Source organism: Agelaius phoeniceus, chromosome Z (genome assembly GCF_051311805.1).
Source record: "Agelaius phoeniceus isolate bAgePho1 chromosome Z, bAgePho1.hap1, whole genome shotgun sequence".
NCBI classification, from domain to species: Eukaryota; Metazoa; Chordata; class Aves; order Passeriformes; family Icteridae; genus Agelaius; species Agelaius phoeniceus.
This window is the reverse complement of record NC_135303.1, coordinates 50,746,409-50,763,421: the sequence shown is the minus strand read 5'-3', so window position 1 is coordinate 50,763,421 and position 17,013 is coordinate 50,746,409. Positions and strand designations below refer to the sequence as shown.

General features: G+C 44.6%; 1 protein-coding gene across 7 annotated transcripts in view; it reads left to right on the top strand.

The window, feature by feature from the left end:
• The window catches only part of ABCA1 (ATP binding cassette subfamily A member 1), a 101,862-nt gene that overhangs the window by 67,961 nt on the left and 16,888 nt on the right, over positions 1–17,013 (top strand). For all 7 annotated transcript variants that reach the window (XM_077171083.1, XM_077171081.1, XM_077171080.1 and 4 more), the window contains 19 exons: positions 2,060–2,300; positions 2,900–3,039; positions 3,278–3,394; positions 5,610–5,798; positions 6,602–6,807; positions 6,900–7,076; positions 7,676–7,898; positions 8,252–8,473; positions 9,068–9,272; positions 9,820–9,933; positions 10,396–10,567; positions 11,084–11,215; positions 11,736–11,875; positions 12,882–13,019; positions 13,564–13,784; positions 14,211–14,283; positions 14,821–15,023; positions 16,010–16,058; positions 16,743–16,856. In XM_077171083.1, the coding sequence (XP_077027198.1) occupies positions 2,060–2,300; positions 2,900–3,039; positions 3,278–3,394; positions 5,610–5,798; positions 6,602–6,807; positions 6,900–7,076; positions 7,676–7,898; positions 8,252–8,473; positions 9,068–9,272; positions 9,820–9,933; positions 10,396–10,567; positions 11,084–11,215; positions 11,736–11,875; positions 12,882–13,019; positions 13,564–13,784; positions 14,211–14,283; positions 14,821–15,023; positions 16,010–16,058; positions 16,743–16,856 (3,076 nt within the window). The remainder of the gene's footprint in view (positions 1–2,059; positions 2,301–2,899; positions 3,040–3,277; positions 3,395–5,609; positions 5,799–6,601; positions 6,808–6,899; positions 7,077–7,675; positions 7,899–8,251; positions 8,474–9,067; positions 9,273–9,819; positions 9,934–10,395; positions 10,568–11,083; positions 11,216–11,735; positions 11,876–12,881; positions 13,020–13,563; positions 13,785–14,210; positions 14,284–14,820; positions 15,024–16,009; positions 16,059–16,742; positions 16,857–17,013) is intronic.

Sequence of the window (17,013 nt, the reverse complement as noted above, 5' to 3'; positions counted from 1 at the left end):
ATAGAGGCTCCTTGTGTAGGTGACATGTAGTAGCTGTTATTTAGCATCAAGAATTTTTCTCCAGATGTTGACACATCTAAAGCATGGACAGATGAGCCATACAAAGGGTCAGGTTTACCTCCCACTGTAAGGCCAAGGAGTCTCGAGTGTGCTTTCCTTGGGTGAACTTGGATTGGTTGTTCCAGCACACTGCTGCTTTCAGCATTGTTGCTAGCTGGCTTTAGCAGCTGGCTTTACCAGACTTTGGTCTACCATCTTTGTTTAAATAAATGCAGATAATAAATGCACTGTGAGCAAAACTGGCAGATGGTCTTTGACTCTCTTATTGTTTCTGAAAAAAGGGCAGTTGGAACACAGCATTTGAAGTTGTTTCTGAGATGCAGTTGAGAAGCAGTTACAAATAGGTGTCTCAGCAGCTCTGCTAACCCTGTTTAGTGCACGTGCCTGTTCTGGACAGCACAGTAAGAACATCCAAGTTAATGTCACCTGATGTTTCAGCAGGAGTCAAGAAATCAGATAAAATTTTAGAAAGCACTTAAAAAGGGATAGAGAACCAGCTGTAGGATTTTACCATGATACTATACAAAACCCTTTGATAAGGAACACAAATCTAGGTTCTTGTTCTCTGAAAAAGGATAGCATAACTGGAATAAAGTTCAGAGAACGCCAGTTAGGGCATTTAGAAGTATGATGGCTTTCACCAAAGGAACAAGGGAATAGGTTGAGACTGTTTAGCTTGCAAAAGAGATGAGCTGGGGATATGACAAAGACCTATAGAGTTGACTGGCACATGAAGAAGAGATAGGGGTTGAATGCTCACCGTCTCTTGCAGTAAAAACAAAAAACAAAACTACATGACACCAAATGGAGCTGAGCACAGCCGGATAAGGAGAGAGAAGAGGTTCTTTCCTGTGATATTGGATGTTAAATACTTGTGGTTGTTCTAAATTCTAGGAGTTTACCATGGAAGAAAGTCATTGAGGGTTAGGAAATAGAGGTTCCCTGAGCTGCAAATAAATGGAAGGTGGAAGCTTACTTAGATGAAGTATCCTAGATTCTTGCCTTTGCCTTATTTCTTCTTAGCATCCACTTATTGTCACCATCAAAGAGGTGATGTTCTGACAGCTCAAGATAGGGGGTCTGAACGCAACACTCCACTGTAACATGAAATAAGTGCTCATGCGGGTGGGTTACTTTTTGTGTTGTGGTGAGCTTGGCCATAAGCCCGAGTATGGCAGCATTAATGCAGTGAATGTTTCAGGCTGAGGACAGGGTGTTTTTGTTCATGAGACATTACAGGCATATTGTCTGGCTTATGCCACTCAAATGAGTCTGGAGGTACTAATTGTTCTGGCTGGTTGAATGTTGTCACCTCAAGCCTGGTGTGAGGTCAACTGGCCAGCAGAAGGCTCCTTGCAGTGACTGGCTGTGTGCAAAGCTTATTCGGGGTCCTGGCTGCAACAGGGCTTGTTTTCAAGGATATTCTGGGACTGCTGTTGACAATGGGGCTAGGAGTTTCTGGGGCAGGAATAAGTGATGCCAATCTGAGAGATCAGACTGGCTGCCTGGTGTAAATCAGTGGAGGTTGGGTGGAGTTGTGCCAGGTGACACTGGTGTAGCCTGTAGCTCATCCAGTTTGTGACCCACAAGTCACTTGGTGTCATTCCTTTAATTCCTATTCTGACTCTATGTACCCCACCCCACCTGTCCTTGTGAGGGTACTCCACTGGAATTTGCCATTGTGCAACCAGGAGGACAAGCAGCTTCCATGTTATAGGGCAGGGAGGCCAGGAACCACCCACAGCACTGGAGTAGAAAACTCAGTAGTAAAGAACTTGGCAAGGATATATTCCAAGTTGCTCAGAAGTTGCTTGCTCAGAAGATACTTCCATTGTGGTGGGAATTGTTTTCCCTGTTCTTCCCCTTGTTGTTGTGTTCAAGGGATTCTCATCTGTTGAAAAATCTGTTTTGTGGTTTGAAGGTGCATGGAGAGACCTTCTCCTTTTACTAATCCTATTCAATACTTGCTTCCATTCTTTTCTCTGTCCTTCCCCTCCAGCTGCTGAGCATGAAGAGCTGGAGTGACATGAGGCAAGAGGTGATGTTCCTGAACAATGTGAATGCCTCAAACTCCTCTACACAGATCTATCAGGCTGTGTCACGCATCGTGTGTGGCCATCCTGAAGGTGGAGGGCTCAAAATTAAATCCCTCAACTGGTATGAGGATAACAATTACAAAGCACTGTTTGGAGGCAACAGCACTGAAGATGATGTGATTAACTTCTATGATAACTCCACAAGTAAGTGTAACAATGACATGGTCTGAGGTCCTATCTACTAGTGATTGTCACCACTAGTGTTTTCCAAACTTCCACAGATGAAGGTAGGTGGTCCTGAGGGACATATTCACTGCTGTTTCAGAAAGACATATCGTCCTGCATATGCTCTTAAGGACGTATTGTCCTGCATATGCCCTTAAGGCCAAGGGGTTATCAGCTTGCAGAGTCTCCCAAGGGCCTGCCACCTACCTACTATGTAGAGTACACAGGAAGCTGTGCAGTGGATCTGCTTTAGTGGGAGAGGGAGCACAGTCATGTGCAGCCTCTGGAAATCTGACCTTTTCCAGATAAATTTTGTTTGTGCCATGCATTGGGGCTGTGGGAGTGTTGCAGAACTAGTACTGTGGCTTTTAGTGTTGGAGGCTACCTGGTTGCTCCTTGTTCACTGGGCAGACTGTGCAGGCTTGGGCTAAAAGGGGCTTTTTGTGGAGCTTTGCAGTAAAGGAGAGGGTTTGCGTCTGAAAAATTGTTTGTTTTCAGCTTTGATTGTTCTTGAAGTTCTATGCCTTCTGCAGTTGTTACTGTGCTGTTCAGCCACTCACCTTTGTGCTCTTCTTCAGCACCCTACTGCAATGAGCTAATGAAGAACCTGGAATCCAGCCCGCTTTCCAGGATTATCTGGAGGGCTTTGAAGCCCTTGCTGATTGGGAAGATCTTGTACACTCCAGATACGCCAGCTGTAAGGAAGGTCATGTCTGAGGTAACTCTAGCCCTGTCGTCTGATAATGTAGCATTAGCTGTGTCCTCTGGCTGTGCAGCTGATCCTCTCTAGTTAAATTGGACCTAAACACAAGCCTAGGAAGGATTACCTGCAAAAGTACAGCCTCCCTAATCTCTCATCTCCCATGCACTTACTGCTGAAGGCTCAGTACACCCTTTCAGCTCACGATGGTCTCTGCCAGCTTTTGGAAATAACTTTCCTCTCCACTTTGTGACAGGTGAACAGGACATTCCAGGAGCTGGGTGTGTTTCGTGACCTCGGGGGAATGTGGGAGGAGATAAGCCCAAAGATTTGGACATTTATGGAAAGTAGTCAGGAAATGGATCTCATTCGGGTCAGTATGCTGTCCTGGCCAGAGCCACTGCAGTTATTTTTTGCAATAAGTGATGAAATATTTATTTTAAAAGGTGCTTCAGTGCTGAATTGGGCAGATAAATACTATGGATGGGACCTCTTCTTGAAAGAGATCTTGAGTACCGATCTTTCATTATACTTGGCATTCCTTCCTTCACCTAACAGTCTCCTGCAAACAGCACATTTAACACCCAATTCTAATCTGCCTCTGTTGGAAAATGTACTGTTTTGTCTGCAGTGTTGCCCTAATGTGTCATGAGCATGTCACCATGGTTCCTTGGGTGCAGCTATGAGGGGTGGATCTTTGCACCCTGCACGATATCTTTGGAAGTACAGTGATGTAAAACTAACATCAAGAAACAGAGGGACTGCTGTAGAGTAGTTTTTCAGCTGTCTCTGGAACACAGTTGGTTGGGTATCACCGTGCACCATCTTGTGTACAGAGACCTCCCCAGGTCATATAAACCCTGAAATTAATTCCTTTTTTACCCCAGTGTAATGCTGTGCTGAATAATCATGTGACCTGGCCTGTTGTACTTCTCCATCAACGTGACATACTAGAGCACCAGAGACAGTTGAACAGATTGTTACAAAGCTCAGGCAGAAAGTTGAGGTCCAAAACATTGATTTGCAGTGATGTCCTCTGAAAAGTGAATGTTGCTTCTATTTTTTTTTTTTTTTTTAATTTTACTGAGCCCTGGGATTTTATGGTTTTATATTTTTTGTTGCTTGTTAACACTGTTGCCTCTGGTAGTTAATTATTGATCTTCCCAGCAATCTGGTCTTTTCTGTACCAGTGTAGTAAACCGGTCTCTTTGTTGTCACCTGTTGACATTCACACAAGCAGGATTACTTCATTGTCAGTGCCTTGGCAGCTCCCAGCAAGCATCTCCTTCAGTTGTCATGTTTCTGGATTGACTGGCCATCACCTCTCAACTTTCTGGGTTGTACAATCTGTTTGGCATATTTCTTCCTGCTGAGGGAGAGGAAAGTGATTTGTTTTCCCATCCATGCCACTTCTAGCTTGATGCTAATGTGCCTGTGAACTTCAGGAAGGGCAACAAGTGCCCCTAGGGTTAAGGAGCTTTAATGTTGGACTTAAACAAGATGAGGTTGAGCCATTTCCCTGCACGCATGGTAGCAGAAGTTAACTATGGAGACCAAATGAGAAGGGAGCACAACACATCTGATTCCTGTGTGCTTGGATTTCCTTTTTGTATGTTTTCCTTTGGTAGTTTGGTCTGTTCTGTTTTTACAGTTTGCAAAGTTGTTTTTGTAAATGTGTGACCTACTCTACTTTCTGGTTTGCTGGTAACAGCACAGTATGGGGAAGCTCTTTACCTCTCTTTCATTTTTGTTGTGGCAAAAAATCCACTTCCTGTTCTTAATCATGAGGATTTTTGCAGTTTTCTTTCTTGTGCAGGTTTTTCTTTTTATCTTCCTGACTTCAGTTCAACTATGTAATTTACAATTACTGTTCCCTTCCTGCCTGGCCTTAAATTGTCTGCCCAGTGGACTGGTTTCTGCTTCAGTGCATTTGTGCTAGGCATTGTGCATACAGTAGCCTGTCCTCAGAAACCTAGCAGTTAAACCAGGTGAAGAAAGCACTGTCCTAGACAAGAGGACAAAGGCAGGACATCATGGCTGTACAGGGCGGCTTCAGCCAGCCCTGGTGGCACAAAAGCAAAATACAAAAATCACCTGGCCTCTGGTGCTGGTATTTCTGCTCAGCACAGTGACTGTTGAGCCTTCAGCTGTGCCACAATTGCTCTCCATCTGAGCCAGGAGGTGAGATTTTTCTGGAAGAAGTGAGCAGAGCTAGCACCAAGTATTGGGCAAATGCCTTTCTGCGGAGCTAGCATCTCCCTTTTCCCTGGTTTGCCTGTGTGGGGTGCAGAGCTGTACATGGCTCTCTGCTGCCCTCTCCTTGGGAGAGGGGTTGGCAGGATATGGAGGCAGGCAGCCAGCCTGCAAAGCACACCAATGTGGTGTAGCTGTACCAAGAGAGGCATATCCCTCTTAAAGGGAAGGTAAGGGCAAGGACACCACTGTCTTGATCCTGTCAGTATGATAGAGGGCCTCTACCGGCACCTTCTTAGCAGCTGTTTTCCTTGTTGTGCTTGACTTCATTATGAGAGAGGAATCTAATATTATTTCTCACAACTATTTCTTCTTTGAAAACAAAACACTTGCAGACGTTGCTGAAAGGCAAAGCCCTCTGGGGCCTGCACTTACCAGCTTCCAACTGGACAGTAGAGGACATTGCCCGTTTCCTGTCAAACAGTCCAGAGGACTTTGAGGCAGAAAATGGCTCTGTGTACACCTGGGTGGATGCCTTCAATGAGACAGACCGGGCTATCCAGACCATCTCCCGCTTCATGGAGGTGAGATACTAATGATGTGGGCAAGGTGCTGGGGGAGGGCAGCAGCTTGATCTCCACTCATGCAGTTGGGTGTTCCGAAAAGGGAAGATAGATATTCCTCCATCCATTTTATGGATACAACCAGGATGTAGGAATCTAACTGTAGGCCTTGTTCTTGAAGTTTTTGCTTCCGTCACTGCGTGTGGTTTCCTGCCCTTCTGTTACTGACTGAAAGCTGCTGCTGTCTCCAGCAGTGTAGCAGTTCATACTTCAGTTTGGGGTTTAGCTGAGGGCTGTGGTAAAGCTAGCAGCTGCTTCAAATTGAGGGAACAAAATTAGTTCTACTTTTTGCCTCATCAGCTTAGGAGATGAGTGCAAACAGAAACAGGCCATGTCCTGTTAAGGGCCTGATCCAAAACCTTCAGGTCTCTCAGCTGATGTTTAGAGGCTTTGAATCAGATTTGATTTATTGGTAACAGATGAAATAAGACCATTTATGGAAGTTGATACTTGGATGAAATCCTGTAGGTAATAGTGCAGTGCTAGCTAACCTCTTGTACAGAAAATGCCTTTGCTAGAGTATTTCTCAGTGATATATGTTGGACTGGTAGGTGACTGTCAAGCAGGAAGCAATGATAGCTCTTGCAACTTGCTGGGCTACAACTGAGCAAGCCATTGCAAAATAGTCTGATGCTGTTGTCTTTTTCTTGGACATGACATTACCATTGAAGTGTTCTCTTCTTTCCTCCACCCCACAACTAAACAAAGTACATTATAATTTGGCAGTGTATCTCATAAATGCTTCAAATTCTGTCCCTGTCTAGTGTGTCAACCTGGACAAACTGGAGCCTGTGCCCACAGAAGTCCGGCTCATTAACAAGTCCTTGGAACTTCTGGATGAAAGGAGGTTCTGGGCTGGCATAGTCTTCACTGAAATAGCTCCTGACAGCACAGACCTTCCTCAACATGTGAAATACAAGATACGCATGGACATTGATAATGTGGAAAGGACCAACAAGATCAAGGATGGGTGAGCCCTGACATCCTGCCTTATGATCAATTTCTTACAAAGGATGGGGTGAGGAGGATTTCTAATGGAAAGGTCTTGTTCCCTTGGTGCAGGTACTGGGATCCTGGTCCCCGTGCTGACCCCTTTGAGGACATGCGCTATGTCTGGGGAGGCTTTGTCTACCTGCAGGATGTGGTAGAACAGGCCATCATCAGGGTTCAGACAGGCACAGAGAAGAAGACAGGAGTTTATGTGCAGCAGATGCCCTACCCATGTTACGTGGATGACATGTATGTATACAGGCTGCTTCAGAAACTCCCAAGAGGAGGAGCTTGGGAGGCATGGGCTTTTGTCAATCCTCAGGCATGGTTTTTGTCCCTGTTTTCAGTGAGGAGGCAATCTCCATAGTGTTCCTAATCCCTAGAATTAGGGCACCCACGTGAAAGATTTAGAATATGTAATGACTTGCAGAGTCCTGCCCAGGAGAGTCCTGGAGTTGAACATACACAGTACCTTCCTGAGGTGTGACCATATGCCCACACCTGTTGCAAGTGAAAATAGCACTGGGGAAAAAAGCAGACAGATAGGCTCAGGAGAGGGGAAAGAGGGCAATTGAGAGCAGTTCCCAGACAAGGCAGCTCTTTGCACCCATTCTTTCACTGAGTGACAATTGCAGCTCCACCTCCCACTCCTAACTGGTGATATGCTCTAAACCCACCGACCTCACCTCATGGTGAGACAAGGATCCTGTGTCAGGCTTTGCACATCAGCTGCTTTGTGCAGGGAAGCCTTAGCTGTTGCCATGCTCTCATAGCCCGTCAAGTGGTATCAGAACTTGCAGTAATGTTTCTCACTTGGATCTCCTGGCCCCTTTCTTTCATTTTCTCAGATTTCTGCGTGTCATGAGCCGTTCCATGCCTCTCTTCATGACACTAGCTTGGATCTACTCAGTGGCTGTGATAATTAAGGGCATTGTGTATGAGAAGGAAGCCCGGCTGAAAGAAACAATGAGGATTATGGGACTTGACAATGGCATCCTTTGGTTAAGTTGGTTCATTAGCAGCCTTGTCCCTCTCCTGATGAGTGCAGGACTGTTGGTGCTGATCCTGAAGGTGAGTTGCCTGGTTTGGCCTGTGGCAGCAGACTCTAGAGCCTTTAGAGCCTGCTAAGCAGTGGTCTGCACTGACACACTGAGAAGGAGTTTGTGGGTGTGTGTTGACCAGTCACTTTTTGGGAACAGAATTTTGGAACAACAGGACTGTGTGGCTGAAAACAGCAGGAGGGAATGTTGTAGATTCAGTTCTGTTGAAAAGATGCCTCTGGTACTGCCCACTTCTGGGAAGGCTGTTGTGCAAATTGCAGGAAAACCTGCCTCCGCTGAGCAGCAGCTCTGCAGAGCTGCCTAAAACAGAGCTACCTTGGAGAGCCCTTTCAAAAACTCATGCACTTATTGTTCTCCTGCCAGATGGGGAATCTGCTGCCTTACAGTGATCCTAGTGTGGTGTTCATTTTCCTCTCCATCTTCGCCGTTGTGACCATCCTCCAGTGCTTCCTCATCAGCACCGTGTTCTCCAGGGCCAACCTGGCAGCTGCCTGTGGGGGCATTGTCTACTTCACGCTGTACCTGCCTTATGTGCTTTGTGTTGCCTGGCAGGACCACATCAGCTTCTCACTCAAGATTTTTGCGGTGAGTCTTGATGAAACTTTCCTGGGCCCTGGGGTGCCACCAGTATGGCACTCAGCAGCTGGGCGCTCTTACAAGGAGGGAAGTGGCAGTGGGAGGTTAATTTTCAGTGTAAAAGTCTTCAGGGTTGGCCTTGATAAAGAGGTTTACTGAACCTGGTAGAAGCTGCTTGGGAGGGTTTTGTTGGCTTTGGTAGTAGAAGTAATGCAGCTGGACTAAGCTGCCTTGATCTCTGTATGCTGTCATGCTGTATAACCAGACATGCAGGCTGAAGGAACCACCTGCTTTTCCTCTGCACAGCATTTCTTACCTGTCTGGGGAGGGTGACTGTTAGCATCCTGTTCCCTTGCAGGAAAATCCAAAGAGTGAGGGAAAGATGATAGGGAAACAAACAATCCTGGGTGGAGGTCCAGTAGAGATTTCAGGCCTCTTGGAACCTAGACCAAATACGCCACTCCATATCTGCAAATACAGTGATGGTCTGTGGAACTTGGACTTTTCATATGGACAATGTCCCTCATTCTTGTGCTACAACTGAGATGACTAATTGGAGAGTAGATGTAAAAAAATTTACATGTTCATGCCTCCCATTTTCAGAGCCTGCTGTCTCCAGTAGCCTTTGGTTTTGGTTGTGAGTACTTTGCGCTCTTTGAGGAGCAGGGAGTTGGTGTTCAGTGGGACAACTTCTTTGAGAGCCCATTGGAAGAAGATGGCTTTAGCATCACCACATCAGCTGTCATGATGTTGTTTGATACCTTCCTCTATGGAGTCATGACCTGGTACATTGAATCTGTCTTCCCAGGTGAGGTCTACTTCCTAGAGATAGTCATGTCTTAAGGCTTTTAAATAAATCCTTTCACCCTTTTCACTTGCTAAGGTGCAAATTTGGCCCATTTTTAAGCAGAGCTATTCAATGGTCATGGAGCTGGTCATGGAGCTGGTCATGGAGCTGGTCATGGAGCAAAACCAGCATCATAGCAAGGTTGTTGCTGCTGGCAGTGAGTGTTGCCCAGCACAGAAGCATGACCTCATTGTGGCCATGGCTGATCTAGCTACAGAAACTTTGCTCTACTTGACTTGTTCCCTCCTCTAAAGTTCACAGACTGTGATGCAAGAGAGGAGCTGAGTATCAGTACCACATGTGCCACTAAGTACCTTTCAGCATAGGGTTTTTAACCCTAGAGTGAAGTTAGATGTCTCTTACCCAGAGTTTGTCAGTGTCTTCATACAGAAAGATTTCTCCTTAGTGCCTCACCTCATGTGGGTGGAGTACTTCCCTTCATGTCCTGAAAGCTAATTAAAGAAAAGTGACAGATGGACTCAGGCTTATGTAATGCTTTTGTTTTTAGGCCAGTATGGGATTCCCAGACCCTGGTACTTTCCTTTCACGAAGTCATATTGGTTTGGGGAGGAACCACAGGACAGGCAGCACCCCCATCTTGACCAGAAGGGGTCTTCAGAAGGTAAGTGCTGGATACAGCTTTTTGAAAGTGAAGTGTTAAGGTCTGCCTTTTTCTGAAATGATAGTCCAAAGACAGCAGGAGCAGTACTGGCATGGATAGGTGAAATTGGTCACCCTTTTGTTATCACTCTTTGGGTATGCTGATCAAGTGGGTGCATCCAGATAAACTCAAGGTACTTTGCCCGCCTGACTGCAGCTGGGTACTCCAGGCTCATGGAATTGAGAAGGCCTTGTATTTTTGGTGACCCTGATAAAACTGGAGATCTCCAACTCCCAAATTAGCCCAGGAGAGAGACAATAGCTAAATGACAACTTCCATGGAAGATTCCTCTCTCTGAGGAAGTGGTCAGTTCTTCATGTAGCTCATTCCTTCACAGGCTTAGGGGAATGTGATGTCTATTAAAATTCCCATGCAATTTCTGTTAAAACCTATCAGATCTCTCTACTTTGTGTTTTCTTTCAGTCTGCAAGGAAGAAGAGCCAGTGCATCTGAGTCTTGGTGTTTCCATCCAGAACCTGGTCAAGGTTTACCGTGATGGCAAGAAAGTTGCTGTAGATGGTCTCACACTCAACTTCTATGAAGGACAAATCACCTCCTTTCTGGGACATAATGGAGCAGGGAAAACTACTACCATGTAAGAACAAAATAATGATTTCAGACAGTAGGAAAGTGACTGAATACTGTAACTCCTATCCATATAGTAGAGGTAGCCATAGAACTGGAGCGGGCAAGCTGGTGCAGACTAGAATGCCTCTGCTGATTTAGTCTAGTTGTGCTGCTGCCTTACAGATACAGGGGACTGGAACCACAGGAGGTTGAGGTTGAGGCTGGGTCAAATGAATCTGTAGGTGGAATTTTGTAGTAATGCCATTAGTGATTCTGATTTACCAGTGAAAGAAAGCAAGTTGGTACTGAAAGAACAAGCAGCTTTTAGAGGAAAAAAAAACCTTTCCTTCAAGCAGCTATGTGGGTGTTCTTTGATCACCACTGGAGCTGATTTGTGGTTTGGTTTATTTAAAATCCATTAGTGAGGTGTTTTTCAGCCTACTTTCTAGATATGGGATTCCCCAGGGTTTCCATCTACTCTTAATTCAGCCTTCCACTGTTTCCTAGTGGCAGAACCTGCTGATCTGTTCTCTTTTTGTTTCAGGTCCATTTTGACTGGCTTGTTTCCCCCAACTTCGGGTACAGCCTTCATCCTGGGTAAAGATATCCGCTCTGAGCTTAGCACCATCAGGCAGAACCTGGGTGTATGTCCACAACACAATGTGCTGTTTGACTTGTGAGTATCATCTGGGATATGTAGGACTGATGCTATCTAACAGATGTTTGGGTTCTCTAGGATACAGCAGTGTGCTTTTGGCTTTGACAGTCCTTTTTCTGTGTGCTCCTGGTGTGAGACAGTGGAGTGGTGTGGGATTGGTACGGGAACATTCTGTTTATTAGCACATTCCTAAGTGCCTGGGAATGACCAGCAAGAGCTTACACTTTCATCTTTCATCTCTGTTAATAATGTACTCCACTCAGCTAGGCCAAGTGTATCCCTGGTGCCTAGTGATTTAGGTTGTTTGTGGTACTGTTAAGCACCCTTAAAAAAGGATTATTTACATGGGTCCTGAATAGAGCCACACCCTGAAGTCAGGCCCAAACTGAGTGCACCCAATCTGTGGCTCCTTCCTGAAACCTCAGCCTTAAAAGATGTTTTCCTGAGGAAACAGAAATGCCTGCAGTAATGCTAATAAAAGGGACGAATCCCAGTATGGTGCTTTCAACTCTGCCCTGAGGCTACATTTGTTCTCTAGGCTGACTGTGGAGGAGCACATCTGGTTCTATGCTCGGCTCAAAGGGCTGCCAGAAAAGAAGGTGAAAGAGGAGATGGATCAGATGGCAACAGATGTTGGTTTGCCTCACAAACTGAAAGCTAGGACAAGCAAGCTCTCTGGTAGGTTCAGATCTTTTACATTTCTCAGCCTCAGAAACACTCCACTGGATTTTGCAGAGGCTGTGTTATGCACCCTGATGGAATCCTGCAATTATATATAGACTACTATAAAATTAAGCATTTAAGGAAGTGAGTTATTTATTAAGTACCTAATCAGTCTATCTTAGTAAACATCACAATCTCGCACAGTCGTAAGCTATCCAATGGCCATAACAAGTCTCTCACTTTCTCTGAGTATTGTGTATTTTTTTCCATCATGACATAGTTCAGCTGCATTTGCTGTGTGTTGTTCAAAGCGTACTCATATATTTGGGGTTTATGAGTTTACGTGAGGGTGGCTTGGACCATAGTCTACAAGTCTCTTGCTGTTTGTAAATCATGCATGCATTCCTTATACTGACTTCTGCCCCTTCAGTTGGTGACCTGGAGTGCCCTTCTCCTTTGTTCAGTAGGGGCAGAATTCCTGTGTCAGTCTGTACCAGATACTAGAAGGACTGACATGCCTTTGTCTTACTCAAGTATCAGTACAGACTGCACATTTGACTTCAGGGAGGGAGAGCAGATTACCATGGTTGACTTTAGTATTGAGGAATGCAATATAATTCCTTGTTTTTGCCTCTGGAACGCTTTCATGGAAGGGGAGTCTCATGGAGACTTATTTCTGCAGCTTGGGCTCTGGAGACCTGTGTTCCAGATCCCCAAATATGCTTAGGCTTCCAAGCTGGTAATTTGCTACCCCCGGTGCTGAGACAGTGTGGTTCACTGTGGGCATGCAAGGTGTGGTTCCCTGAAGTAGGAGAGTTAGACTCCACTGAGGAGTGATTATCCAGATGAATTATCCACTGTCCAGAAAGTGGTGGGACCCTGAGTGCCTGAAACAGCAGCAGTACTTGTTCTCCTCAGTCTGCTTTCTTTCAGAGTGCTCATTATCTGTCATACTGCAAGTATTGCTGTTCACCTCATCTCTGCATCAGCCTGAACACTTCTTTCTTCTTGTGCCTGACAGGTGGCATGCAGAGGAAGCTCTCTGTTGCCTTAGCTTTTGTTGGTGGCTCCAAGGTTGTCATTCTGGATGAGCCTACAGCTGGGGTGGATCCTTATTCTCGCAGAGGAATATGGGAACTGCTTCTGAAGTATCGGCAAGGTATGTCATCTTTACTCTTAATAAATGTATTGTGGGAGGCAAAAGAAAATCAATCTGATTCTTGACTGTTCTCAAAATAGCAATGTGTCTTTGCAAATTTATTGTTACCTGCACCAAGGAATGAACAGAGACCATGCAGGACAAGGATGCTCAGATCTCTCATTTATATCTTTCTCCTCCTATTCATGTCAGAGTTCATGAACAAATTTTTTACTGGGTTATGACTGAGGGCAGGTAAAGTCAGAAAATTAACCTTGCTGTTCAGCAATGTCCTGTTCTGCTCCATGCAACCAGCCTTGCAGACATGAAATTAAACCTGCCTTTGCTGAGCATGACAAAAGCCAGCAGAGAGTGGGGAGAATAAACCCATGAAAGCAGTTGTGAGTCTTCTCTGTACTCTTGGTCTTGTTCAAAGGGTCCAAAATTGTGGCATTAACCTCCCATCCAACTTCATGACAAGATGCAGGTGATTGTGGCTTCGGTGTGGCAGCAAACAAACAGATTTGTTTGACTTAGCAGCCACGTCTTCCTTGCTCTCTTCCAGGTCGCACTATCATTCTCTCCACGCACCACATGGATGAGGCAGACATTCTGGGGGACCGCATTGCTATAATTTCTCATGGCAAGCTCTGCTGTGTTGGCTCTTCTCTCTTCCTGAAGAACCAGCTGGGAACAGGCTATTATTTGACCCTGGTCAAAAAGGATGTAGATTCCTCTCTGAGCTCCTGTCGAAACAGCAGCAGCACAGTTTCCTATCTGAAAAAGGTAGAGCTGGCCTTTTCTGCTCATGTTTATTCTTTCTTCATGAAATCTTAGGCTTTTTGGAAGCAGCAGCTAAGATTTTCTATGGTAGAATGTCTCAAAGGAAAACCCCTTGTTCTTTGAAAGAAGTGGTACTTGTCTGGTGGGTACTGTGCCAAACCATATCTAATGAAACTGTTGTGTGGGACATACATCCCCATTATAGATTCTTTGAGTGACAGTGATCTCAAGCTGATCAGAGAGATACAAAATAAGTGACGTATACTTTTGTAACACTCACTTCTATACCCATCATCTTACTTCTGTTTTAGCTTTTGCAGTGCTGTGTCACCATCTGCAGCATCTGGTTGGACTTAGTATGTAGCATCCGGTAGGCCTCATTTTGAATAAACAGCAGGAAATAATGTTTGTCTTTTCTTTTGTTACCAGGATGACAGTGTCTCCCAGAGCAGCTCTGATGCTGGCCTTGGCAGTGACCATGAAAGTGACACATTGACAATAGGTGAGGCTTGGAAAAAAATTTAAGATTGAATTCCAGTTGACATTGCTCTGTGGCTCGCCTTGGACAGCTGTCTTAACCTTGTTGCTCCAAGGTAGTTACAGTCCCAAGGTAGCTACAGTCTTGGGAAAATTACTAAATTCACAGTGATGCTATTTTAAATATTGGAATTCATTTCTTGAGTGAGCCATTTTGAATTCAAGCTGTCCTGAGATATAATAAGCAAATATTATGTAGTTGTGAGGCCTGTTGGCAGTATATAATGTTGGTGAGCTGTACATCAGTGATTTATTTGCAAGTCTTCCAGTAGCATGTACAAGCTTTCCCAAGTTCTGCACATAAGAAGTATAGCCAAGCTTTGGTCCAGGCTTTTATCCAGTCTTGTGTTAAATTAAAAAGAAATGACACTTCATGGAAATTAGCTTCTTTCCAGTCCTATTTGTCCTCCTTTTCTGGCAGGATTTTTAAGGCTGAGCTCTTTTTTCCACATTATGAGTGGTAACCAGAACAGAACTATCTTTTACATTTGTTTTTTTCTAGATGTGTCTGCAATTTCAAATCTCATTACAAAACATGTTCCTGAGGCAAGACTGGTGGAGGACATAGGTCATGAATTAACCTATGTCTTGCCATACAAAGCTGCTAAAGAGGGAGCTTTTGTGGAGCTGTTCCATGAAATTGATGACCGTCTTTCTGATCTTGGCATTTCCAGCTATGGAATCTCAGAAACTACTCTGGAGGAGGTTAGTGAGCTGCTGCTTCCTGTTTGTCTTAAACTAGGCAGAAGGAATCATGACATAATTAAGAATGAGATGAAGCCTTATTGCTTCCTGTAAAAATTGAAAGAACAGCTTTGCGTTCCTCTCCAAAATGGATTGTCTTCTGCCCTGTGTAAGAGTGTGCTCACAGAGGTGTGCATTAAAAACTGAAATGTGGTACAAACAAGCAAGGACAGGTCCTATGTGCTCATCTACACTTTGCTGAGATATCATGTGTAGGTTGGCCCCTGATTTGGCTTCTAATATCTGTGTTATTTTTAGGCATGCTTTGTGTTGCATTTAACAGAAAACATACATTTCAGTACTGTATACATACATTATGTAAACAATTTAGACATATGCCCTTGTCAGGGATTTTTTATGGTTTCAGGGTTTGTTCCATGTGACTGTTCCAGCGGCCAAGTCTCTCTTTTTTATCACAGAAGTATCATGCACGTTATCTCTGTGTAGGATCTTTATTTGTTTATTTTTAAAGAATGATAAGGGAAACTGAAACAGTGGTTTTGTCACTTACTGAGGTTGCCCTCTAGGTCCTTCACAGCTGTGAAGACCTTGGTTGTTATCTGCAATTTGAAAAAGGATTATTTCTGGTTTAGGAGAGTCCATGGGTCAAGCTCCATGAAGGTGCCTATTCAAGCAAGAGCTGTTAGACATGGGGAAATACGAGATTCGCCAAGTTTAGTTACTAGGTCTGTTTCTGAGACACAGGAAAGAGCTGATGTTTGAGATGGCATGCGAACTCATATTGGAAAGGAGCCACAGCTGGTAGCAGTCTGGCTCCTGGAAACTGGACAGAAGCCACAAAGTCAACGTCACCATCATGCAGAGGATAAACTCAGTATCCTCAGTTCTCTTGTTGCACTTGCCAGTCTCACACGGCATCTTCTGAAGCAGTACCCACAATATCTCTCCTCTTTTGATTTTCATTGACAGTTATCATTCCTTTTCAGATCTTCCTGAAAGTGGCTGATGATAGTGGTGTGGATGCAGAAACCTCAGGTAGGTGGAGTTGTCCCCTGCAGAAGTGACACATACCAAGGTGTGACAGAGCCTGATTGAGACTGAACTGAAGCTCTTCTGTCCTGCTATTTTTAATGACCTGAAGTAGCTGGGTTTAGTGTATTTAATGCATGCCTTTATGTGCTGTAAGGTCAATTGACTCAGTTGGTAGTATATTTATTTTGTGATGGTGAAGAGTTTCTGTTGCTTGAGTATATTGCAAATTACTTAACTGACACTGTTGTCTGCTCTGAAGAACTCCTGATGCCTCAGACCAGAGTAGTGTCCAAATTACTTTCCCTTTCTGAGAGCAGATCACTGCACTGAGTGCTTATAACAGCAAATTGCACTTGTAGTGACATGACTATGTACGACTCTCATGTGGAAAGTGAGAGTTTTCTTACAATGAGAGCAGCCTGCTCTCCTGGGAGAAAAACAAAAAGGGTACCAAGTGCACTAGAAGAAGTTTCTGGGACATCACAGAAAGTATGGTGCATAAAACGTGACCCATTGCAGAATGACAGTCTTGGTTTTGTTTTTACCTGCACTGAAGTCACTCCAGATCAACTCTTCAGTTTGCAAATGGAAGACATGCAAAATGAAAATTATATTGCTTTGTTTTTTCTGGGGCTAGCTGGAGATTACCTGAAGCAGTTCAGGTAACCATAACTGCATTATTTTCAGATGGTACACTGCCAGCCAGAAGGAACAGACGTGTGTTTGGAGACAGACAGAGCTGCCTTCGTCCATTTACAGAAGATGATGCATTTGATCCTAATGACTCAGACATAGATCCAGGTATTGCTAGAGTTCAAGCCTGTTTTCTTTCTCTGGATGCTCTTTCATATTATAGGTACTGCGGATCTTAAGGCTGAGTCTGCCAACGGAGTGGTGATGTATTTGCCTTTAGAAAGAGTGGACAGTGCAGGATCCACAGCCTGCTCAATTCTCCCAT